General features: G+C 38.9%; 2 protein-coding genes and 1 pseudogene across 3 annotated transcripts; all 3 read right to left on the bottom strand.

Annotated features, from left to right (window-relative positions):
* Window positions 1-341: 341 nt before the first annotated feature.
* On the bottom strand, window positions 342-3,979 carry LOC133782511 (disease resistance protein At4g27190-like; annotated as a pseudogene).
* A 237-nt stretch (window positions 3,980-4,216) lies between these two features.
* Window positions 4,217-11,241, bottom strand: LOC133782512 (autophagy-related protein 18f). 2 transcript variants are annotated; one of them, XM_062221835.1, is made up of 8 exons: window positions 10,317-11,241; window positions 7,615-8,079; window positions 7,108-7,530; window positions 6,258-6,494; window positions 5,349-6,176; window positions 5,089-5,255; window positions 4,588-4,953; window positions 4,217-4,425 (listed from the first exon to the last, which is right to left on the bottom strand). In XM_062221835.1, exons 1-7 carry the CDS (start codon window positions 10,581-10,583, stop codon window positions 4,590-4,592), a joined length of 2,751 nt encoding a protein of 916 aa, XP_062077819.1. In that variant the 5' UTR covers window positions 10,584-11,241; the 3' UTR covers window positions 4,217-4,425; window positions 4,588-4,589. The 2 variants fall into 2 exon arrangements, with proteins under 2 accessions (XP_062077819.1, XP_062077818.1); XM_062221834.1 differs by having other exon boundaries at window positions 4,217-4,433; window positions 10,317-11,240.
* A 7,191-nt stretch (window positions 11,242-18,432) lies between these two features.
* LOC133785435 (uncharacterized) lies at window positions 18,433-20,039 on the bottom strand. Its single transcript, XM_062224668.1, has 2 exons — window positions 19,230-20,039; window positions 18,433-19,005 (listed from the first exon to the last, which is right to left on the bottom strand). The coding sequence occupies exons 1-2, from the start codon at window positions 20,037-20,039 to the stop codon at window positions 18,433-18,435; spliced, it is 1,383 nt and encodes a 460-aa protein (XP_062080652.1).
* Window positions 20,040-26,558: the final 6,519 nt, after the last annotated feature.

The raw sequence follows: 26,558 nt of genomic DNA, 5'->3' as shown, positions 1-26,558 counted from the left end.
CTTTGAAAGACAACTACACTGTTGGTGATCTGCAATAAGTGAGAACTTCCCTGTTGTGGAAGTAGGCCAAGTTGATATTTTCTTTTATTTTGTTCTTACATTCAGTTTTTCTTTTCTTGCATTGTTCTGGTTTGGATCTTGCTTTTGCGAGTCATAGTTTTCATAATAGCAGTAAATGTTTCTAATTTATGTTGATTATTCAATTCATCTAAAGAGCTCTAGTTCAAAATAGTGCATCTGAACCATTGTTGGCTACCTCTAAAGACGATTTAGATTGAACTTATATAATAAGCAAAAATAATTAACTAATAGTACTTTGAAAAACCTTTATTTAGAAAGAATAAGATCAATTGTTTAAAATTTCATTAAAATTGGATTTTGTAAACCAAGTCGAAAACAACAAATGTGAACAAAATATATTTAAAAGAATATTGATAATAAAGAGATTAAAGATTAACCACTACCGGAATAATTCATTCCATTATTCTTATGCACAACTGGTTTGAATAACAGGTTCAAGGCAGACTCTGTATTGTGACTATCCCATTTCAATCCACTCCACCATTGCAATTCTCCTCTTATTTCCTTTATAGTATTTTCACTTTGGATACTAAGAGGTAACCCTGTAAGAAGATTGCACTTGATCACACAAACATGCTCTAGGCTTGGCCATAACTCTTTTGGTCTGCAAAGAGACCTTAGCTTAGAAAGGTTCTTCAATTCTAGTATTCTCAGGTTTGGAACAATGGGTTCTACACCTGAAATTTGGTGTGAAGTACAATTAAAAAGCTCATCTAATTTTTCACAAAAGCTTATCTTGATTTCTTCCAAATTCGGTAAGCTCAGAATAAAATTCCCATAAGAGAGAACACATTTCATTTGAGGACACCTGACGACTTCAATCAATTTTAGCTTTGAAAACAGAAGCCCCAGATGGCCAACTAACTCTGAGATGCTTGCAAGATAAGTTAGACCGTGGAGACGAAGCTCCTCTAGATTTGGCAGCAAGTCATAGGGGGCAGCACAGCCTCCTCCTGGCCGTAAATAGCTGGTGGAACTCGATATAGTAAGTGATTTTAGACCTGTGAAACTGCTCGCACTGTTGATATCAGAGTAGTTATCAGCACTGTATATGGCTAAGTCCTGAAGCATCTCATTCAGTCCCCAGCAGCCATTCAAGACCAGAGAACTTGTGTTCATCAAGAGCCATCCAATCCATTCTCCTGAAAGATTAAGTCCACTTATGGTTACCCGTCTCTTGTCATGTCTAGTAGGCAAAGAATTTGCTGTCGAGCCAATGAAGAATTGGAATCTTTTTAATCTACCTATCCATGTTAGATTTTCTGAGCCCAGACATGGGATGCTCTTCAATCTTATGGACAAAGAGAATAGCCGTCTGAGGCATCCTAACTCTTCAAACGTTGTTTGATCCTCTTCAACCTCCCCTTTCATACCCCAATGGTAGCTGCTGAGAGTCATGTCTAGAACCTCTAAACAGGCCAATTTGGAGACTACACCAGCTTGAAATCTTTTTAGATAGTGAGTTCGAGATAGATCCACTTGCCTTAATTTGGTCAAGTTTTCTATCCCTCTAGGCAATTCTCTAATACGTGTGGCACGAAGATCAGGCATCTGAAGTCTACTAAGCGCTCCTAATGAGGGTAATTCCTCAAGGAAGAAGCAATCCCGAAGAAGAAGAGCTCGAAGTTCGCACAATTGAAGAGGAGAATGTGGCAAAGATTGGATTCGAGATCCGCTAATGTTTAAGACTCTGAGAGTTGGGAATGCTTGCAAGAAACTCTCAGGAACTTTTTCAAGTGGCAGGTTCCCTTGTAGTAGTAACGTTGAGGCCTTGTAGCATTTCATTTCACAATCAGGTAGTTTGTTTATTCTATTGTTCATGAAAGAAACTCTTCCGAGGGATTCTGATAACTCAGCCTTTGAAATCTCACTCAGGCCAATTCCTGACTGAACAAGAAACTTAAACTCACCCTCTGATGATGATGCAATCCAAATCGCAACATCTCGAACCACATCATGCATCTTCACAGTCCCCGCATAATCGCCATCCTCCAAGAGACAAGAGTCTTTCAAAATCTCAATCACTGTAATTCCGTGGTTGACTGTATTCTCAAAATCATAATTTTCATATATCAAGCCTTCCGCAAGCCAATACCTCACTAGTTCACTTATTTCAATTGAGAAATCCTCAGGAAACAAACAACAATATAAGAAACAAGCTTTAGTGTTGCTACCTTCTAATGAGTCATAGCTCCACTTCAAAGGGTTGTAAACTTGATTCTTAATGCCTCCAACACTAGGTGCCGATCTTCGCAGCTCATTCAAAGCATGTTTCCACAGCTTTGCCATTTTTTCCCCCACATTGCAGCTCCCATTGTGATGATAGCCAAAGGTAATCCACAACATTCTTGAACAACCTCTTCTGCAAATGGTCTAATATGTTCTAAACCAACCACCTCTCCTGCATTTTGACTAAACAATTTCCAAGCCTCTTCAGCATTGAGAATACTCACTTTGACTTCCATATCAGTCATCATTCCCTTGCAAACTTCCAAAAATCGTGATGTCAATATGATTTTGGAACCTTTCTGAAGTTCAGACTGTGGAACTCCCAAGCAATCCAAGTCAATCTTCCCCCACACATCATCTAGTATGATAAGAAACCTTTCCTCCTTTAGCCTTCGGTACAGTCTACCAGCAGTTCTCTCAATGCTTTCTTCTATCTTCACTTCCAAATTGAGCCTCTCAGCTATTTGCATCTGGACCCTCTTCATGTCCAACTCCTTGGACACTGTTGCCCAAATGACAATACTAAAAGGGTGCTTCAAACTGGTATTTCCCTTCAGCTTGTTGTTTAAATTCTTTACCAAGGTAGTCTTACCTACTCCTCCCATGCCCCAAACTCCAATCCGCCGAAAATTTTCTTCGTCATTCAATAACTTCATGAGCTCATCTAAAGTTCTTGATGTCGTCGTCTGATCGTCTATGGAAGGTCCGGGAATGTACTCCACATTTTCAGCTGCATCTTTAACAAGGCCATCTGGGAAGTTTCCAGCTTTGAGTAACTTTTCTACCATGTTGAGCACCTTCTTTACTTGCCTACCAAATCTGATGTGCATACTAAAACGACAAAGTTTGTTTTGGTTAGCTGTTATCTCTGCTTGAAATGATCCCACCAAGACCAAAATCTCATCAACGTCTCTAAGCCATTCGTTGACTTTGTTTAAAGGCGATCTTCCATCTTTGTCAGCTGATTCTAATTTCCTCTTGATGTCATTCCTGAGATCCACCAAATGTTTCATCTCCTTATCCAAGTTCCTGAGATTCAACTTCCACCGGACACTGCTCTTGATATAGGAACTTATGGATCCACAAACTGGTCGACAAGTTTCTACAACTACTGTCCCCAAGACAGAAGCCAAAACTTCCATGGCAGAAATTTATAAGATATAGTTCTTTCTCCTAAACAGAATTGTGGAAGCAAAAATATTTACTGTTTCTCAGGAAAAAGAAAGAATGATAAAACAATGGAAACCAAATGGTGTTTCTCATCGACTCATTGAGGTTGACTTGGTTTTTGCACTATCTTTGCTGGACTTTTCTTTGTTTTTTCGAGTCAAACAAAAATAAAGTTGACCCTGATGTGTAAATAAACTATCGTGTTCACCAAACATCTTACGATTCTTTTTAGTTTTTCACCAAGCAGACATTTTTCCCACAAAAATAAATAAATAAACAGTGGTTTACAAAACATGCCACGCCTTACCAGTTTGTTCTGTCATTATTCATAAATTCAAATACAAATAGTTACTGCTTTCAACTAATCTTAAAAAAAATGGGATTAGCCACTGCATTTTTATTCCACCCTTATTTTTTATTTTTAACATACTCAGTTCTTGAGATCAATATTATTTCTACCGTCTTTAGAGAAATATATATGTAAATAAGAAATATTACTTAATACCATTGCTCTATCAATACCAACAATATTCTACTTGGTCTATGATAAAACATTAGTGCCTTGATAAAACCAAGAAACACCATTAAGAGAAGAATCAGAACTTGAAAAAAAAAACAAGGCTATAATGTTGTGAATTTTCCTTCATCAAAGTAGAAAACATGGAATCTTCACTATTGGCACGGAAAAAGTAGTATAATAAACAGTTAATAGAGAGAGAGAAAGAGAGAGGGAGAGTTGTACAAAGTTGATGCTATTATTTACATGTTATATCTGATTATTGGCAATGTTTTAGTGGCATTTATTTACAAGGGCAGCAGAAGATAAAACCCAACATAGTATCCACAATTTTCCGCAACACAGTCAAGCCTCCTATGGCTTCTCTAAAATGCACCCATAGTAGTAGAAAACACTGTTAATAACCTCCATGGAGAATAAAAGAATATCTGCACATCTGACAGAAAAAGTGCCAAAAGTAAACTGGTTTATGTTCTCAGAGAATGACAACTACTTTAATTGAATTCACAGAAACTGTGATAAGTCCCAGTAAATTTGCATTGGAAAACCAAACAGAAGAAGAAAAAGGCACTAAACAAATGAAAATATACCTCTAATCAACCTCGTCGCAATCATCATCAAAATGATTCTCCATTTTCAGGCCTTCTATGTTATTATTTACAAACTTGAGTTGAGCCTCCATTCTTAAGCTCTCTCTATTATTTACAGTCTCAAGCTGAGTTGTCGTTTTTGAGATGTCATTGGTATTTACAAAGCGCTCAGTTCCTATTGGGGCCTGCAGACCATCACACCTAGTTTCTTCAATGCCATTGTGAAGATCTACCGCTACAGCACCACTGTCAGTCAAGGAGTCAAGCGATACAGAGCTGCTTCTGTGAGAAAGACTTCCATTTTCAGACGCCCCAGACCTTTGACGTAGGTGCCTCCCATTAATATTGTTATCTATACCAGGAGTCCTGTTTACAAAACAAAAGCAACATTATTATATACGTCCATTACACAAACTCCGACTAATTTGCATCAAATGCCAGAATGAAGGGAGCAAGAAAAGGAATAACAAATGACTTGAAACCCAGACTCTTCAAGTGTACCTCATCTTTTGGTATTTGATAGTTTGGAAATAGTCAAAAACTGGAACCAAGTCTTTTGACCTGGCTTCAAATGTACGAGTGGGAAACCTTTCTATCTCAATTTCCCCACCCAAAGCAATTTCTTTATCCATGTTAATGTCCTCCATCACCATCGACTGAAAGTATATCTAACGAAAAAAATCAACGAAGGACATATCAATCGACAAATGAAAGGACTAACGTGAGTTGCACATTAAAATTTCCATGCCAAAAAGATATACCTCGGGTTTTGCCCATAGTGGACTTCGAGCTTCATGCATCTGCAATTCAGCTTCAGATATATACAAATGATGCTTTTCTTCGAGAGTAATCTTTCCTTTTGTCCCCGGACCCTCAGCTTCAGGATATGTGGTATTTCCTTTCTTAGCTGCCTCAGGGTATACCTTATTGCTGTCTGTCATGCCATTATCACCATAAATATCAATATTATCTTCACGTTCTCTCCTATTTTGTTTCTGACATATGTTCCACTTCTGGATAGCCTCAACCATTAATCTGGCTTCATGCTCTTGACCTGATTCATAAGTAGTGTTTAACCCCGACACAGCAGTCGTTGCATCTAAACCAGTTGATATTCTTAATGCATACTGTATCATACAACCAGAAGGAGAAAAAACCAACAGGTGCTGCTTCATCCTCGAGGAGCTACAATCCATGTACAAAGCTTTGCCTTTGCAGTTGTGGAAAGAAGAAGCCACAGCCCCAGAAAGAGAACTCATCCTACCTGTCGCAGCTGCTGCTGCACCACTTACAGTTCCTCTCCAACTATGTCCATTTTTTATTCGACTTACAGCAGAGAGGGTAACTGGTATGCCCAATGGACCAAGGTTCTGCTGATTAGGTATTTGTAGACCTGAGTTGGATGGCCAACTGCTAACTGACCTACCCACAGCACCCAATCCATTATTCTTGCCAGTAAAAATAGCATCAGCAGCAGGGATGATTACTGATCCTCCCATAGGATTTATGGCAAAGAGATGGTTTGTTCCCCTAGAGGAACTAATCATTATCCAATTGCTGTCATCACTGAAACTGATATCCTGTATAACCTGAAAACCCAGAAAATAAATCATCAACTATTAAACACAAACAGCAGCAAATTAATGAATTTTAAAGAGACCCATGCTTACTGCATTAGTAAAACCACGTTGCAGCCTGTAAAGATGAACATAAGATGAAGCTGTATCAGATGCAGAGGAACTTCCAGCATGGCCAGGCATTATTTTAAAAACATTAATGTTATGGCCCTGAACTGAAGCCGTGACTAGAAGGGTACCACTGGGATCAAAACATAATGCTGATATAGGACTCTTGTGTGCTCTGAACTGAGCGATAACAGCTTTACTGACAATGTCTTTGACTATGACCTGACAAAAGACATAATAATCATATTAAAACAATTTTTAAAAAGAAAAAAAAAACGAACCATATCATCAAAACAGCAATAAATGAAATAAGCATATTATAAACACACCACATGACTAACATAAATAATGCAGAGTGCTAGCTTAGAAAGCTTAGAAAGTTTCTTTAAGCAAGTTCTCCTATTCCAAGCATCCAAGGCAGTAAAGGATTTTTAGTTTCATTGCTGAGATGTTTTAAAAGGCAGTTGAGTGTTTGAGTGTTGAGGTGTTATGTGTTAATTGAGCTGTCATTTACCTTTGTTTCTATTGGCTGGCTATTAAGAGATGTGTTAGTCATACTCTATAAATAGAGAGACTAAGTTCTATGATAGGTATTGAATGATTTTTGTGATTTGTTTGAGTAGAACTTACTCTGGGAGTTTGTCCAAGTTTCTCGAATAACTTGGAATTTGTAAGTTCTTCGGCTCTTATCAATAAGATTACCTATTCATAGTTCTTTCAAGAACTGAACTATGTACTAGTGTCTCTCAAAGGAGTACATGCATCGTAACAAGATCAAATCTAATCAAACTTGTGAATAGATAATAGAAATAGATTATGAAGTAAAGATACATACCATTCCAACATTATCTGCATCTGTCAAATGACCATTAACAGTTCCATTGCCTTTCCAGCCAGGACTCCCCAACTGATGAGAATTATTGGCGTCAGGCAAGAGCTCGGAGCAATACCTGGACAGTTTCTTATATCCCATGTCTCCCAGGGTCACAATACCCACTGCAAGTTGCTTGCTTGATTCTTTTGCATAGTGGGCAACCATGCTCCCATTTGAAGGGAAACCTGCAGAAGGTGACAGATGTTGTGGACTTACACGCCCGGTATTGAAGGCTACAACTGGACACCCAGTGTAAGCCAGCCACCTTGGGCCCACAGCAAGAGGCCCATACCCTATGCCCCCTGGAGTTGGGCACCCTGTAACTATGGGATTTGTAAGAATGGTATATTCCCTCTCTAACGTTGAAGCATTAATGCAGTGTATCTGAATACATAAGACCGAATTCATAAACAGTACCTAAGCAGAAGATACAATAGAGATACAAATTTTAAAATAAGAAAAGTATACCTGAGTGGCTAAAGTGATAGCAACAACTCGGGAACTGCACCTTACAGAATAAACAGCTGATCTAAACTTGATGTTGTAAACATAAGATTGAGACCTTAGGGAATAAAAGAATGCAGCGGTTGGCTCAAAATTTCCATTCATTGAGTCATGGCCGTTTTGAATGTTAGTATTGTGTGGAGTGGGTAATCCATCCTGTATGTTATTTCCAACAGAAAGATTCCCATCAGCACAAACTACCAGTAATGGGCGGCTGTCTGCAAACTTGTCTTCAGATCTCTTTGATGCAATTGGTTTACATAACATTTGCATGAATGAAACAGGACCACCATGTCTAGAAACTAGGTCTCGAACATTGTCAGCCTCTTCAACATCCCAAACCTGGAAACCAGACCGGTATCCCAGCAAGAGGACTCGGCGAATGCTATCTCCCTCACCCTCCAGCTTGTCAAACCCAGCCCAGTTTACCTTCATGTCAAATGGGAAGAACAAATAGTTTAGAAGAAAAAAGTATATGGATGCTGATAATGCACAAGCATGGAAGTCCATCAAAGCCACAAGTTCTCAACACTATCTAAAAGTCAAAACTTCAAATAACACTCCAAAAGAAAACAAGTTCAGACAGATTCTAGTGCAAGACATTCCAAACACAAACTGTTCCAGCTCTCAACATATCTCTATCAGCTTAGCTAGATTAATGTCATAACTTACTTTGTTTTAGTAAGAAGCTAGACTAGTTTTATTAAGAGTTGAAAAAAAAAATCATAAACCTAATTGAAAAACATATAATCTCCAAAGTCATGAGAGAATGCTTCAAAACTTATTGAAACTATAACAAACCTTGCAAACCGTCTCCATTATTATGAAGTAATGCATCATATCAAATAATGTAGAATCATAGTGAAACACGTTATCTAGTGCTCTTGAACAGTTGGCATAGATAATAAAATAGGACATCATATATCATGTGCCCTGTATGCAGTTTAAGATTTCAGCTTCAGTAGACAACAATTTTAATAAAGCTCTCACTGCAAAGATTTGATATGTACATGTTTTTCACTTTCCATATTCAAGCCACATTAAAATAACAATCATAAAAATAATAATAAATAAATAAAATAAGGCATCATTTAATGCAAGCTCTCATTGCAAAGACACAATGTGTACCGGATTTTAATTTTCCATATTCAAGCCACATTAAAATAACAATCATAAAAATAAATAAATATAAAAAAGGCATCAGTTAATGCTTTCCTATTCAAGTCATCTGTATACATTATACCCTATCAACAAAAATTAAAACATTAACCATTGTACATAACTCTCATAGCATCCAAGTCACACAAGAAACCTCCTTGCCATGCCTAATTAATAGTAATTACTTAGTAAGCTCCTTCACCACATATTTTCTACATAAAGCCCCAATTCATTGAATTTTTGCATGACTTGCCAAATACACATAAATGCCACAGAAAGGGTGGCTTGAAGCCTGTATTGACACTGTCTACTACTCATAAACCAAATCAGAAATGAGAATTTGAAAGATTGATCAGAACCAGCTCTTACGCAGATTCTAAGCACCTTCAATGCTGGTGATTACTGTCAAGTAGAAGCAGCCTGGTTGGCCTAAATATAGAAAGAAATATGAAGATGTTATTCGCATCTTCTTTTTTCCTATTGTGATTTGAACTAGGGAGAAGAAAACTACTACTGAAACTCAATACAAACACAATAATGATGCCACTCCAATTTCCCGATTCAAATCCAACTGACATAATGGAGTTAAGATCAAAAGTCACGAAACAGCTCTGCAGGTCAAACATTGAAGCTGTCTTATTTGAAACAAGCAGTATGCCTCACCCATATGCAGAAAATGTACGTCACAAACACAGAAAATAACCATTAGGTGTTCCTACCACGTGTATTGATTCTCAATTACTAAAGCAAACAACAAAAACATCTCACATTGTCCAACCGAAAGACAAAAGGAAACAATAGCATATGCATACCCAATACTTTATCAGATCAATATCTGACTCTTACGCATCCCATTTATCGGATCTCAAAACAAGTGGAACGTACTCGAGTCTCGATGAGTAAATATTCCGTCTTTCAAATATGTAATCCAACATTTCTCACAATAAATGGACCAACAAGTAATCGAATTTAGCAAGAATATGAAACGTGCATGCACAAAAACCTTAGCACTAACTCTCATTCTAAATAATAGTTGCAAGTTGCAACTAAAGTCCTCCAAATCACTAATAGATTTCTAGCAGCCTAATAAGTATATGATCAGTATGTTACAATATAAAAATAGAACTTGCTGATAAAACCTTCCATCTTCATATAAACATTTATTTCACCACATGCTACGCAACATTCTATACTCAGAACTATCACACACCTCGGCCATAAGAAAATTCCCTTTAAATATATAGAATTTACCCTCAGCTGACTAATTTAGGAAATTTATTAAGCTTTAATTGTCCATCCACAAAGGTTTCCATTTGTATAAAAGATCACCAATTGTACAAAACAAAGGAAATTGCACAACATGTCATTAACACAATTTGATTACAAACATTTTGCAATCCCTTTAGCATTCTCTGCTTAGATGACACTTGTCAGAAACAAACGCTAAAAGTTTCAACTCTATAGTCAAACATTCCACCAGACATAAGCTGAAGTTATAGACCTCATACCTGATCATGGCTAGCATCATCATCCCTATCCACAATTGAGGAGGCCACTGACGCCGCCGATTTTGCTACGGTGGAAGCACCAGAAGAAACAATCCTCAAGTAGCTGGATAAAGCTCGGAACGAGCTGGGAATGAAGCCATTAGTCCGGCCACCACCCTGCTGCTTTTGGCCACCATCATTCCTCATTGCCAGAAGGAAAAATTTTAAAATAACCGAAGACACCCACAAGAGAAACACCAAAGGTTCTTCAAAATATGCCTTAATCATAACACCTCACCAGGCTGTATCTTAGTGAAACCAAAATAAGAAATATAAAATCTAACCCCAAAAGACAGCTTCAAAATCACCCAATTCAAGTACCAAGTGTCTTCATCTCCTTCTACCACACCACAACCATCCAAAATAGAAAGAAAAAAGAAATAGCCAAAAAAAAAAACCCAAATCACAACAAGTGAAATGAAAAACGCCCCCTTCTCTTCTGATTTTTCACGTCGCCTTGCTATAAGTACGAAGAAGACAATAATGAAGACGGTGAAAGAAACCCAAAATAAAAAAACTGATTCGAATCAGAGTTTCAAGGCCTTATCTTCAATACCCAGAAACCAAAACAAGCCCAAAAGAAAAAAAATCAAAATCAAAATCCTTCCCTTACACCCTTATGAAAATTTACAAATCAAACAATAAATAATTATTAGTTTTTTTTTTAAATTTGACACCAAACAAAATTAAATAAAAAAATATATAATAAAAATTAGGAATGTCAAATTAATATATGCTACAAAAGATTTATAGTAGATGAATATTTTGGAGTGTTGCTTCCTCGACGAAAAATCGCCCGAGAAACGGGAAAGGATCCGAAGAGAGAGATAGTTTTTTTGGAGAGAGAAAGAGATTGGATAATGGAAGTTTTTTTTTTTTAATTTTAACTCTTTTTCTTTTTATTTTTCCTTCCTTTATGTTTTTCTCGGGAAAATGAAATAATAAAAATTTAAAAAACAATAAAGAGACTCTACCGAGTAGATTACGTCTATCTATCTCTCCTCCTAAATCTTCTATTATTATTTTTAAAAAATTAAGTAATTAAAATAAAATAAAATAAATAAACCTTATTTTACTTTTGCAGTCTAAACCAACCCAACTTCCCAACTTTCTCTACACGGCTGCCCGTTTTTGTCTCTCCCAACTCCCAAGTGTCAAAATTGTCAAACAGAGTTTATGTGATTAATTTTTTTTTTACAATTCAAATAATTTATAATTATAAGGTAATTGTTTTTTTTTTTATGAAAAAAAGAATATATTGAAGCTCAACAAAACAAATACACCTCAAGCTCTAACCGAGCACCCAGAAAAGAAATTATACATGGTCAAACTTCTCAACAAAAGCTAAATCATTTTTTCCAATTTTTGTCCAAGGAATCCTAAAAATTCTAGCTTTCAAATAAAACTCGATCAAATGATCTATACAATCAATTGTCATAGAGAAAGATCGGACCAGACAAGTGTTACAATTCCACCAAATCATATAAACTGAAGCAGCCAATGCAGCTGCTGCTATTTTTTGCTTCAGACTTTTAGGTCTCCCAACCATCCAAGAGGACCACTCATCATACTTAACCGGCCATATGTCCAAGCCTAGCCAAGAAGCCACATTTGATCTAACTTGCTGAGAAAAATGACATTCAAAAAACAGATGTGAATGAGATTCCTGCTGCAACTCACACATCGGACACAGTAATGAAGCAATACTCAAGTGGCAGTGAGCTAGCTTGTCTCGGGTAAGTAGGTGCCCAAGAGTAGCTTGCCATAAAATAAACCTATGGTTAGGAACAGCCATATTGCACCAAACAACATTGGCAAAATGGACTCTCTCTTTATTTAGCATCTGAATATAAAGCTTTCTCAGATTAATCTTGCTAGACTTGGCTGCATCCTTCAGTTCGGCACAAGTGAACACAGATTTCAGATTGACAATCTTTCTCCAGTACTAGCTCACATCAGTTTTGAGCTTATACTCCCAAAAATTCTACCCTTTGAGATATATGGCATCCACCCATTTCACCCAGATGATGTCTTGTTTAGAGGAAATAGCCCACAGAAATTTAGCTAGTAACACTTTATTCCATTTGGACCCTTCCTTAAACCCAATACCACCCAAACTCTTAGGCAAGCAGACTTGATCCCATGCAGCGAGATGCATTTTGCTTCTGTTCCTAGTACTGTCAATGGTTCCCCATAGAAACTTTCTGCATAAATGATCTGTCTCATAAATGACACTCTTGGGAAGGAGGAATATACTCATCCAGAATAATCTTATTCCCAACAAAACAGAATTAATAAGTTGTGCACGCCCAGCAAATGAAAGATGACGACTAGACCAAGTGTGAAGCTTCAGGTGAATCTTTTTAATGATAACAGCACAGTCGCCAGCCTTCCATTTAGTAGGACAAAGAGGAATTCCCAGATACTTCAGAGGAAATGACCCTTCTACAAATTGGAGCCTAGACAGAATTAGCTTTGAATCTTCCTCAGCCAAACCTCCAAAATATACCTGAGATTTAGCCAAATTAGCTGTTAAACCAGAAGCCAAACTAAAAGCTGTGAAACACTCTTTGATAACCTGAACCGAATTAGAAGTTCCCTTACAAAATATCACCAAATCATCAGCAAAGCACAGGCTAACTAATTTCAGTTTTTTACACTTCGGATGAAATCTGAAATCCGTGCTGCAAGAAGCTTGAATGAGAAGTCGAGTGAAGTATTCCATGACTAGAACAAACAGCAGGGGAGATATAGGGTCCCCTTGCCTTAGACCTTTTTTACCAATAAATCTCCCTTGAAGCCTACCATTCATCAGAATAGAGTAAGAGGTACCCTTCAAACATATCATCACCCATCAAATAAACCTGTTGGAAAACAGTAAGCATTAAGAATATCTTCTAAAAATTGTCAATCTATAGTGTCATAAGCTTTGTTTAGGTCAATTTTCATCACACATCTAGGGGAGATGTTTTTCCTCTTGTACCCTTTTATAATATCCTAAAAAATGAGGATGTTATGAGCCAACAATCTATCCTTAACAAATGCTCCTTGATTTTGATTGATTAAAAGAGGAAGAACCTTAGTCAACCTACCACATAGCATTTTTGAAATACATTTATAGAGTGTATTACAACAAGCTATGGGTTTGTACTCCACAGCCTTAGTAGGAGTTTCAACCTTCGGAATCAGAGTGAGAGTTGCACTGTTAAGCTCAGCAGGCAGCACACCATGATAAAAAAATCCCAATATGGCATCAAAAATTTCTTCTCCCAAATCTTTCCACATAACTTTGAAAAAACCCGACCCATATCCATCAGGACCCGGGCTTTTAATCGAATGAATACTAAATATAGCATCTTCCACATCCTTCTTGGTGAATGGTTGTATCAAACTCAGCTACTGATCCAAAGACAGAATGCCTCCATGACTAAAACAATCCCTCTGAATAGCAACAGAAGTTGTATTATGACTTCCCATAATACTACGAAAATGATTCACAAAATGAGCCACTACATCCTCAAACTTCTCATTTATCTGACCTGCATCATTAATAAAAGAGGTGATACGATTTGTAGCCCTCCTCTGTTTTAAGCAAGCATGAAAATAGACCGTGTTATCATCACCAAACCGAAGCCAGTTAATTTTGCTTTTTTGTCTAAGGTAGCTATCATAGTATTTAGCTTGGCTAGAGAAAGTCTCAAACTGAATGAGGATCTTTTTGGAGCTGACATTGGGCATATTGGTAGTTCTCCTTGGCTACAGTGTAATTGTGCACAACATCACCAATTGCCCTGCTATTAAACTTGCGAAGGACATGTTTGAGTCTCACTAATTTCCTCATAATTCTCTCTAAGCCATGAGCCTTGATCGGCTTTCTCCAGTTCTGCAACATAGTCTCTCTAAATCCTTCATGATCAGCCCACATATTAAAGAACCAGAATGGTTTAATGCCTAAGTTCAAAGCTGTTATGGTTTTAATGATGCAAAAACAATGGTCGGAAATCATATCCCAATTAACATAGGCTTCAGATTGAGGGAATAAGTCCAACCAGGCTTCATTTTTAAAAATACGATCCAATTTGGAGTAGATTCTAGCCTCAACAGCTTGCTTATTAGTCCAAGTGAAATGGGAACTACTAGTGCGAAGTTCATCAACCAACCCTATAGATCTCCATCTTTGAGCATCCACCATTTCCATAGCAGCAACATCACGCCCACCAAGCCGATCATTAAAATCAAATACAGCATTAAAGTCTCCATCCACAAGCCAAGGTTTGACTGGAAAAGATAGCCCAGAAAGATCTTGCCAAAGTTGTAACCTCTCCTCAATCGAATTCCTCCCATAAACAAAAGTCACACAAAACTCTTTACTCGAACCCAACTCTTTAACAAAAGCATGAATAAACTGATCACTTTCTGTTACCACCTCAACAGATACAATATTGGCCTGCCAAACCAGAAGAATTCTGCCTTCATTAGCTATCCCAGTATAATAGTTCCAGCCAATAAAATGACAAGTCATCATCTCCTCTATTTTATTACCACGCAACTTGGTTTCTAGAAAAGCTCCTATACCAATTTTATTCAAATAGCAAAAAGTACGCAGGGATCTTTGCTTCTCCCTTTTATTAATGCCCTGGACATTCCAGCTAAGAACGTTGTGATTCTCCATTGAACATGTTTGTTGTAGAAAGCCCCAGATTTGTAACCTCCATTATCCTATCTTACAAAGCACTATAAGAATTCTTGAACTTATTCTGAGAAGTTGGAGCCAAACTCTTGACACCCCCCACTCGTTTTGGAGTGAGCCAATTTGAATTAAGCCTCTCTCTTGAATCACACCTCGCCTTGTCATCAATTTGCTGGGAAATTTTTGAGACTATTACATTATTTGTACCAGTAGGCACCGATATAGAATGGGACTCATACCTCTCCTTAGCATCGGCTATCTTGTTATCTTTTGAGATTAACTCATTAGCTGAATCTGTATTAACAGAGAAGGCATTCAGCTCAGTGGACTTTTTTATTTAGGCCTTTCTTTAGTACTTCTATCTTTCTTCCTCCAAACCTCACTCTGTTTCCTATTACACAAAGCCTCAGTATGACCAAATACTCTACAGCTTTTACACTGAGTCGGGAACCATTCAAATTCCAACAATTGTTCCATCAACTGTCCTCTTTTGTTTAAAAATTAGATGGATTTAGGAATCTCCTCTGTTATTTCAACCTCCACTAACACCCTAGCAAATTGCATCATGGATCGATCTTTTGTAACTTTATCTACTAGTATAGGATTACCAATGGTACTCACTAGGGCACTCAAACACTTAGTACCCCAGTATTGCAGCCTAAGTCCAGGCAATCTAACCCAAACCGGAACAGATTTCACTAACCTCATTGCATCTAGATCAGTAGACCATGGTCTCAAGATCACTGATTTCCTATCGAAATGGACAACACCAGCTTCCAACACCAAATCTCGAGTAGCTTCATCCCTAAATTTTATAAGAGTATACCCAGCATTCAATCGAGAAATCCTTTCAATACCTAATTTACCCAAAATTCTCTTAATAAAACCCTCAAACACAGCAAAGGGAGGATTAGCACCAAGGACCATACACACCACTGCTGAGTTCCAGAAGGAAGTTTCAACTTCTATCTCCTCCAAATCAACCTGAGCAATCCTTTGACCATCTCGAATTAAAGGTTCCTCAAATTTCAGCCGAGCTCCTCCTTGATTTGGTAGCAATGCCTGAAACTGAGACCATTTATCTTTGGCCTAACTCTGAAAATCATTCTCGACATCAACTTGATCACTCCATTTCACACCAGTCTTCTTCACTCCAGACATTCCCTCATCTGAATCCAATGGTACATTTCCCCCGAACTCAAGGAAATCCACCAAGGTATCTTTGAATGCCTCCTCCACCACAACCGACAGTTCTTCTTCTAACCCAGTCGTCATCTCCTCGCATGCTTCTTTGACCGAAGGGGAATCATTCACCATAGAACTAATAGCAGGCTTCTGGTTAATCTTCTTGCGTCTCGCCATGGAGAAACCAGAGAGAAACCTCACGCCTTTGTTATTATAGGGTAATTGTTTTTCTTTTAAAAATGTTGATTTTTTTAAATGTTTTAAAAAATGTTAATTAGAAACGTAATTATCACTTTAAATTTTTAGAACAAAAAAAATCACTTTGAATTTAAAAATATTTTTTTAAATAAATAGAGAATCAATCAAATTTCTTAGTAGAAAATTATTTTATAGTTTCACAAGAGAAAAAGTTCATGTCATTTTGTAATTTTTTTTAATTTATCTTTATTTGATTGTACTAATTTCCCCAAAGAATATACACTACTATATTATATTTTTAGGGCATTATTATTATGAGCATGAGCATGGGTTTTGCCTCTACCAAAAGAGGAAAATATAGAGCTTTAAATATTGCTTGAATGATTAATTACCCAGCATATGAAAGGGAACCATTCTCACTAGATACTTTTTTTTGTTATTGAAATCTCGTTTTTAATAATTACAAAATTAATTAAACTCGGTAAATTAATTAAGGTGTGGAATGGTAATTGAATGTTGGAACAGATTCTGGATCTGTCCGGGACAAAATAAAAAATTATCACGACAGAAATTGAATACAATAAAGCAAAAATAACACAACGAATTTTTACAAGGTTTAGAAAACCATTTCGTAGATAACCTACTCCTTGGGGTCATGCCCAGAGAATAAATCAATTAATAAAGAATCACAAGTATAAAAATATTGACTTAAACAAAACAAGACTCCATCTTGAGATGTGCCGCAACTTTGTTGTACTTCTCTTCACTAATCTGATTTTGATTGAAATGCCTAACCACTTAAACTCCCTTCAATGGCCAGTGAGTGCTTGCATCCTCTCGAAGCAATGCTTGTAAAAATATTCTCCAGAAGATAATAAGAATTGTGTTCAAATTACAACCTGTATTCACTCATGAATGTGGTATAGACTCACCACAAAACTAAACACTTATTTTACTACAAGAGCACATGAATAAAATGATCTTAAATACAAACTATGAACCCTCACAAATATTACAATTCACACACATAACTATACATCAAAGAGTTCACTTTTTCTCAAGGCCCTAGAAGTCTATTTATAGATACCATTTCGTGCTTAGAAAGGCTGAGAAAGAATCTCCAATAAAGGCAAGAATATTTGAAGATATTCTTGATTTATGAAGATTTGCTAATTTAGTTGACTCTGATCTGACAGACACGGATTTTGCAGGGACAGATAATACATGAGTCAGATCAAATTTCTCAAGATAGAAATAACAATCAATTTCTCAAATATTGTATTCGTGTAGTTAATTATCTTGGAAAGCACGAAAATCAATAGAAAATATTCCATAAATGAATTCAAATAAGCACAGAATATTTTCTTTATAAAGCCAAGATACAAATTCATTTTATAAACATATTATGAGAATATCAAAGTAAATAAGGAATTATTTGTAAACCTTACCAATTAATCCAAGGTATTAATTTTGAAAATCACAATAAAAATGAATTTAAAATCATCTTTTAAATAAAAAGATATCTCTATAAAATTTGCCAATTTTAGGATTTACATTCTCCCCTTTGGCAATTTTATAGACAAGGCATATCTACTACTTTTAAAGGACCCTGCAAAAAAAAAAAAAACAAGTTAGTGCTTAAATCCACAAATAGTGAAAAGAGTCCCAAAATGACTCCCCTGCCAAATATAACCAAAGCACATAACCAACACAAGTCAAAACATAATCAATGCACAAAAAAAAAAATAGAGTACTCTACTCTACTCTCTCTCTCCCCCTCGCATTGTCTAAGAAAATGCCAAAGTAAAAAGAAACTAAACCAAAACAAAGACACATTTAGTATTCCTTTACATTTATTGAAAACAAATAAAATTAGATTGAGAGGAACTGAAACTGTCATGGAGCTGGAGTGGTAGAGGCATTGATGATCGCCAAAGAAGCCAAAATTTGGCGCTGAGTATCCTCCATGGCAGTGAACCGCTCGGAGAGACTGGTAATACCTGTCTAGATAGAAGTAAGAGTAGTTTGAAGAGCAGGGGAGTCAGGCTCGACATCTCCAGACCCAGAACCTGCCAAGTTAATGCCCTTGACCTTTCTAACTGTGGTAGGAGCATTATCATCTTTGACTTCTTTGACAGTGTAGGTGGGACCAATCAAAGGAGGAATCAAGGTCTCATAAGACTTCGTCAAAGGTTGTTGAGAGTCCAACAACTTGTAAATGACTTGAGGAAACATCAAGTGTTGACCTTTGCACTTTTCACCACTCAAGGACACTATCTGATCAAAGATAGCAAAAGGAAGATCAACAGTGATACCAATCCCAATTTTAAACAGTAGGAAGGCCATATCTTGGGTGATGTTCGAGAAGTGAGTGGTGGGAAGCCAATTGAACATGGAAAACTTGAAAAGAGCACAATAGTAGTGTGTAAGGTCCGAGACTCTGAGAGATGCACTTGGTTCCCACACCATAGATTGACCAACTAATTCAGACAAAACTTGATCCTTTGCAAATTCAATGGAATCATCAATCTCAATTTCAGCAGGACTAAACTTATACCAATGACCGCTAACATAAACCTTATAAAACATAAAGAAATTATGATCAAACAACTCATCATTCAGATTGGCATAAAATTCCTTAACTACCCGAGGCACATACCCTTCAAATCAAGACAAAGAACGCAATCATCCCCTTTCTTCTAATGTAGGCAATACACCAAAAACACGATGTGGAGCAAAATGAAAATTACATTCACTAATGAAGTGGCGATGCTTATAAAATTGCATATTTTTCACATTACCATTAACACACAGAAAGTAAGATAATGAGCTTTGAAAGAGGAACCTGAAGAGTGAATTGGGGCACCTTTGGGTTTGGTGCTTTTGGTAGACAATTCAGGAAAAGCCAATGGCTTTTTGCCTTTGGGATCAGAGGCAACATGAGTGGTTTCTGATGAGTCTTCTTCAGATTTTGTCTCCTCCTCCGAATCTTCAAGAAGAGGATCTTCTTGTGGTTCTTCATGAATCAACTCAGTCAGAGATTGGTCTAGCTTAGGTAATGAATCTTCAGTTTCAGGAGAGACATCCTCCGAGGAGGTGCAAGTAGGAGGATTAATTTTTGCCTTCATTTTGAATTTGGATAAGGGAGTGGAATCAGAGATGGAGCTAGTACCTTTCGCCTGGGCTACTTTGGCCTTCTTGGTCAGCTTTGGGCTAGCGACTTTGGATTTACGCTTGCCCTTTGCCTTAAGTGTCAATACATGAGGAGACAATGAAGACTCAGAGTCTTGAGCAGATGGATTGGTCTTGACTTCTGTGGAGACAGACTGTGGAGGGCTTGGGGTCGAAGAGGGCTTCTGTTTGGCAGGACCTTCGGGTGAGGTGAATGGAACCGCCGAGGGTAGGTTTTGCTGCACATTGAGGTCAGGAAAGGTCACGCCTTTACTAGAGGCCCCAATTAATGGAGATCCCTCAGGACATGGAAAGGCAAGGACATTCTTCCTTGCTGTGGTTTTAGGTCGACGGCCTGGATGAGTAGAGGCAGCTAGGGGCGATGAAGCAGCGACAGGTGGGATTGACATTGGAATTGGTGGAGTGACTGAGGGAACCATCTCAGGAACTATCTCCTTCTAAGGCTTCACAACTTTGGAGGTGGAACCACGACATCGGGTCTTCATGGCTGCTGAAAGGAAATGAAAGGAGACACACAAAGAACAAAAACCCAGAACCCTAGGCACAAGTTAGCAAGAAAGAGAAACAAGAAACACTTAGAACCAAAAAGCCAAAAGGAATCTGAATATATAGAGAATTAGGTGAACAAATGAGGCAAGTTCGAAAATTAGTAACCAAAAAATGGGTAATCAATTTTTGTGTGATAAATGCCAAAAAAATCTCTTCTTTTAAAAATATTCTCTCACAACACAAAATTGGGAAACTTTTTCAAGGTTTCAAATATAATGAGATAAAACAAATAAATTGCAATCCATTTTTTTGTTTCAAATTTTGTTAGTCTTTAGTATTCAGTCAACAAGGAATATTAAATATATTTAATAATTTTTTTTGTTTATATAAAAAATGTCGAGAATAAAAAGTTAAATTGACATACCATATGTGTCCATGTAAATGCCAAGTCCTGTTCAAGATAAACAAGATAACTATTTTCTTCAAAAATTAGAAAAATGTACTATATTTAGTGTTGACGGTGAAATCTCATCAACGGAATTAGATCGGAAATCTCAAATGTAAGTGTGGCGATGTTTAGATAAGAACTTAGAATGAACTTATGGAAGGATAAACACAGATAAACAATGGAGTAGAAAATGTATATTGCTTAATAGCTTCCGCATACAATGAATTTTCCAACCCCTTTTCTGGAGGGGTAATGATCTATTTATACTGGAGCTCTAATGGCTCCTCATACATTGTGGTCCCAGGGGACAAGACTATAAATAGGTACATTGTCTGGGTAGTGGCACAGGTCGAGGTGGAGCAGAAAGTCATGGTGTCGGCCTGGTACGTGATTAGAGGCATGCACATAGTGCTTCCACGCTATGTACAAATTTGTACCTCCACTACCTACGTGATACAGATGTCAGGGTCACGCTTCTGTCCTCATCATGGTCGTACGTCCTGCACCCGTACACGTACGGGTACTTTGTACCTAATGGTTATGTTGGTGCAAGGCACCTTGGGGGGCCGCGGGACCATGGTGGTGTGAGGCCCTAGCATATGGGTGCGTGAGGCCATGATGGTGCGAGGCACCTTGGGGGGTCGCGGGACCATGGTGGTGTGAGGCCTTAGCACATGGGTGCGCGAGTCCATGATGGTGCGAGGCACCTTGGGGGGCCGCGGGACCATGGTGGTGTGAGGCCTTAGCACATGGGTGCGCGAGGCCATGATGGTGCGAGGCACCTTGGGGGGCCGCGTGACCATGGTGGTGTGAGGCCCTACCATATGGGTGTGCGAGGCCATGATGGTGCGAGGCACCTTGGGGGGCCGCAGGACCATGGTGGTGTGAGGCCCTAGCACATGGGTGCATGAGGCCATGATGGTGCGAGGCACTTTGGGGGGCCACGGGACCATGGTGGTCTGAGGCATTAGCACATGGGTGCGCGAGGCCATGATGGTGGGAGGCACCTTGGGGGGCAGCGAGACCATGTAGGTGTGAGGCCCTAACACATGGGTGCATGAGGCCATGATGCATGGGTGCCCCTGGTGGTGTCGCGTGGTGTGCGCGGTCCCTGGTGTGCGCTGGTGCGAGGCCCTGATGCGTGGGCGTGCGAGGCAGGCGTGCGAGGCCTTGCTGGTCAAAGCTCCCATGCATGCAAGGCCTTGCTGGCCGAAGCTCATGGGCACGCGAGGCCTTGTTGGCCAAAGCTCCCAAGCACGGAAATTAGCCGAAGCTCTTGGGCACGCGAGGCCCTACTGGGCGAAGCCCCTGGGCACTCGAGGCTCTGCTGGTTGAAACTCCTAGGCATGCGAGGCCCTCCTGGCCGAGGCTTCAGTACGCGGGGCTCATGGAGGTGCAACATGGTGGCACTTGGGCGTGAGGTGATTTAGTCCTCAGAAAGGCGGTGACTTATGGGGCTTTGAGAGTTTTGGCCAAAGCGTGGTCTCATGAGACCTATTGGAACGAGCCCGATAATATGGCTAAGTGACCCTCAACCATGTGTTCCGGGTAGGGATTAGAGAATTTTTTTTTTCTTGGTGGATTTTTGGCATCCACATTTAGAATACTAAGTGATAATGATAACCATAATTTGAAAAAGAATACACCAATCACAAAAAAATATTTTAATCAATTCACTATATGTATGAGTCTTACAACATTTCTTACACAATCTAGACGACAAGCATTTGTGTGTGCATGTGTAAGCAAATTTGCATTTCTTTTTGGCCATTTGAAGCTAGGGTCATTGCCCATTTTAGGTAATTGTAGCCTTTTTCAATTTGTAACTGTTACACCCAAATTTCGAGAATAAAATAAATAGCCTCGAAATGTAGGCTCGAAAAAGTTAAGCTCGTATCTACAAATGTTACCAGTACACTTATACGAATTGTCAAGTGGTTCCATATCTGTTATTAGCACTCGAGCATGAATCACATTGTTCGAGCCTAAGTTGCAGCCTGGAAGACACCAACCTTCTCCAAGGAATGTACCCAACCAAATTACTGGATGAGGAGGAGGTTATAACTAGAGTGATGAGCTCGAAGCTTGGCCAGTCTCAAAAGCGCGTCAGCACAACGATCGAGCTCAGTGACGCATTTTGCACGCGGAAAGACTATTAGGAAATCCCTATTTCGTAAGGATTCATTATTATCATATATTAAATACATATTGTCATGGAATATTATGTAATTAATGCATTTATAATATTTATTTGATCGATTGTAACTTCCTTGAATTAGAGGAAAATATTCTCACAACCAGGTCTATAAATAGCCTGGAGTATTTCATTTGTGGGGACACACAAAATTGTATTAGAGAATACTCTTCATAGGAAGATATTCTCACAATCAGGTCTATAAATAGCTTGGAGTATTTCATTTGTGGGGACACACAAAATTGTACTAGAGAATACTCTGCTAAATTGCTTTCATCCAAAGCTTTGAGAGAGTAGTGATAATAACAGTGACTCGTGGACTAGGCAGATTTTAACTGCTAAACCACGTAAAAAACCTCCGAATCCTTCTACTTTTTATATATTCTTGTTTAGTACTCTTCATTTTTAAGTTGACAAAAAATGACGTCAACAGTTTGGTGCTTTCGTTGAGAGCATTAAGCAAATTGGTGTATTGTTTAATAAAAAAACCTCCTGCATACCATCAATGGTCGCCGCGAATAACCCTGGAACTGGTGGGCGACCATTATCATAAATCCCCGAGGAGCAAACTCCTCAGACTGAGAACTACCCACAGAGGTTTGGGAAGCATCCCATGGTAGATCAGAGCCTCGATGAGGGAAGTGCATCATCAACCTCCAGGGGGCAACCTGCTCAAATCCCCAGACCCGACGAGGATCTTTATTATAATCTTGAAAGGTACATTCCAATCATGGAATTGGAGAATCACAGATTGCGTGAACATCTAGCTAAAGCTACACGGCTAAATGAGGAGTTGGCTAGGCAAGCTACTGAAGTACAGGCACTGCCTCGAAGGATAGCCCTGAGGGAGTACGACCGCCAGAATGGCTTAGAAAAGGGCCCAACAAGCCCAACTGAGGCCCAAGAAAAATACCGACAACGGTTGTCCTAGGGGAAATACTCAAAACGTTGCTAGGGGCAACCCTATGGTAAGTGTAACTGCTGGAATGGGGAATAATCGAGCTCCTTCCATAGCTCGCAATGATAACCCTGAACCTGTCAGGAACAACCAGGAGCCTGTCCGAGCCAATTCCAGATCTTCTAGACCAAATAATGGAAGGCCAACGCCATCACCAATAAGGCATCCTCCCTCGCCAATAAGACACCTCTCTCCAGCTCAAGAGGCACCCCAACTAGCTCCCAATGGGAATCAGACAGGGGGAACGAGCACCTCATATACCCTCTTAAAGTGGGAGCCAAGATAGAAGTCATAGGGCTCGACCTGGACAAGGGGTGAACGAGAGGCTCACCGACGACATAGGGCATCCCAGCCAACGAGAAGTCATATGTCGAGGTCACAAACGATTGGGGCGAGGGGGCAAGCAAAAAATCCACATCATAACAATCAATCCATGCAACAACAACCAGAGAGGAATGTCAACTTCCTTAGTGGAAGTTTGGACCTTAGTCGATCGGTGAGTGTTTACAACATCGAGCCTAGGAATACTGGGAATTATGAGAATGATTACCCTGATCTTCAAGATCACTTGAATCAAAACTAAGGGCAGACTAACCTGTCAAACCTGGATTTATGAACGCATTTAAATAACCGAAAAGAGCCTACGCAGCCAGTACACGGGAATTAGTATAACCCTGTACTGAGCAGGGAGCTGGAGTTTTCACAAGCAATAACTAGCTACCCAAATGCAAGCTCAACCTATGGTGGACTTGGTCCAAGAAAGAATCAACCAACTTGAAAGAGCATTCAGCCTCCTTCAAGAAGAAAGAAATAAGGACAAGGCTGACGACTCCGATGAGAAGCTCGAGCCTTTCGCTCCACACATATCAAACACTCCATTTCCTTATGGATTCAAGATACACCATGTGGCACCCTTTCATGGGAACTCAGACCCATATAGCCACCTGAGTATGTTTAACACAATAATGCGTAACAACAATGTTGGATACGAGCTTAGGTGCATGCTTTTTCCAACAACACTCGTGTGATCAGCAAAAAACTGGTTTGACAAGTTCCGAAGGCACTCGATCTCGTCTTGGGAACAACTGGCTAAGGAATTCAAGAAGTAATTCAAGGCCATGGTAGGTGTCAGGCACGAGGCCTCGACCTTAACTAATGTTAGACAGCAGTCGGGAGAGTCATTAAAAAGTTACCCAGCGAGATTCAACATAGAGGTGGCATGAGCTCAAAATGTCGATGACAGTGGTCATCTTCATGGCGGTACGAGCTGGAGTATTTCTAGGTAGTCCCCTTTGGGACGACATGGAAAGGAAACCTGTGAGGATAATAATCGAGTTCAATGACCGGGCTTAGAGATTCATCAATGTAGAAGAGGCGAGGTCAGCATTAAAACTGACTCCTCAGCCCATTATAACTACAACGATGAACAAAAACTTAGCCTCGACCTCAACTACGCCCTCAATGTCATGACCCTCAGGAGATAACCCTTTAAAGAGGAAGAAAAATGAAGGGAATAACTCGGAGGCAGATGGGGATAAAAAGAAAAAATGAGATAAATACTTCTCTATTTACACAGTTTATACCGAGCTTACAGATACTCAGGAAACACATTTTGAACGCAAATGAGAACCAGATCCCATTCAGACGACCTAATCTGATGCGAAATCAGAAGTCCAAAAGGGATACCAACAAATTCTACAGATTCCATAGGGACATCAGTCATACCACCGATGAATGTAGACAGCTGAAGGATGAGATCAAAGGTTTGATCTCGAGAGGATACTATGGGCAGTATGTTAGAAACAGGAATCCGACCCAAACTTTCGTTGGACAGAGGGCAACTTCAACACAGCCTGCCCAACAGAATACGGCCCCACGCGCAAGGAAGGATGACTGACCTCCCCCAATTTATGGGGAGGATGTAGTAACCATTGCCGGAGGACTGCATATCGCTGGGTCGGGCAGAAATGCCCAAAAAAGATATGTCAACGAGCTCAAGATGGGGGACGAATCTCCCTACTAACCTGAACCCCGAGCTCCAAAACAACAAAGGGTTGAAACTCAACCCATTACTTTCACTGAAGAAGACGCCTCGGGTTGGGGTTTTATTCCCTAATTAAAACCCAATTTCTTTATAATCTCATTTTATTATCAATAAAAGAATAGAAATCATTTTTGACTTGGTCAATCACTTTGCTCACATGTTTTATTTTCATGATTATTTGTTTAATATAAACTTCTATTAAACCCTGAGCATATAGATAATTGTATTTATAGTGATGTAATCACAGTGGAATATAAATATGATTATATGTTCAAATATAAGTTAGTCCTAAGATTAGTCAGTGCACAGGATTTACACTGACTTGCCAATCTACTTACACATTGTAGTGTTATGTTCATTCTAGAACATTAGCAAAGTAGATAAGATTGGATGTATTTGTTACATCGAACTGGACCGATATTGACAGTAGATAGGATAAGTAAACATACCGTTATTATCTATTCTAGTCATATCATATAGTTGACCATAAGTCAATTCAATCTCAATTCTGCGTGGTTAGTATTCTAACTTATTGTATTATTTGAGTTCTTTGACTTGTTCGTTACCAGCTTTCCTTACGGACTATCCCATACTTACATCTTGGGAACTTGGTAGTATAATTGAGTGGCAGTGTTTGATAGATATGAACATCTATAGCTTCTGATTAAGAAGTTAAACGATGGTTTCTGTTGACCCTCGATTTGGCCAATGACACGGAGTCAGAATAACAACAAAGAAATAATAAGGAATCAAGAATGGAATCAAATGGTAAAGAAACGACACAAATGATTTATAGTGGTTCGGC

This window comes from Humulus lupulus, chromosome 6, assembly GCF_963169125.1.
Source record: "Humulus lupulus chromosome 6, drHumLupu1.1, whole genome shotgun sequence".
NCBI lineage: Eukaryota > Viridiplantae > Streptophyta > Magnoliopsida > Rosales > Cannabaceae > Humulus > Humulus lupulus.
This window is presented reverse-complemented; position numbering and strand designations above follow the sequence as displayed.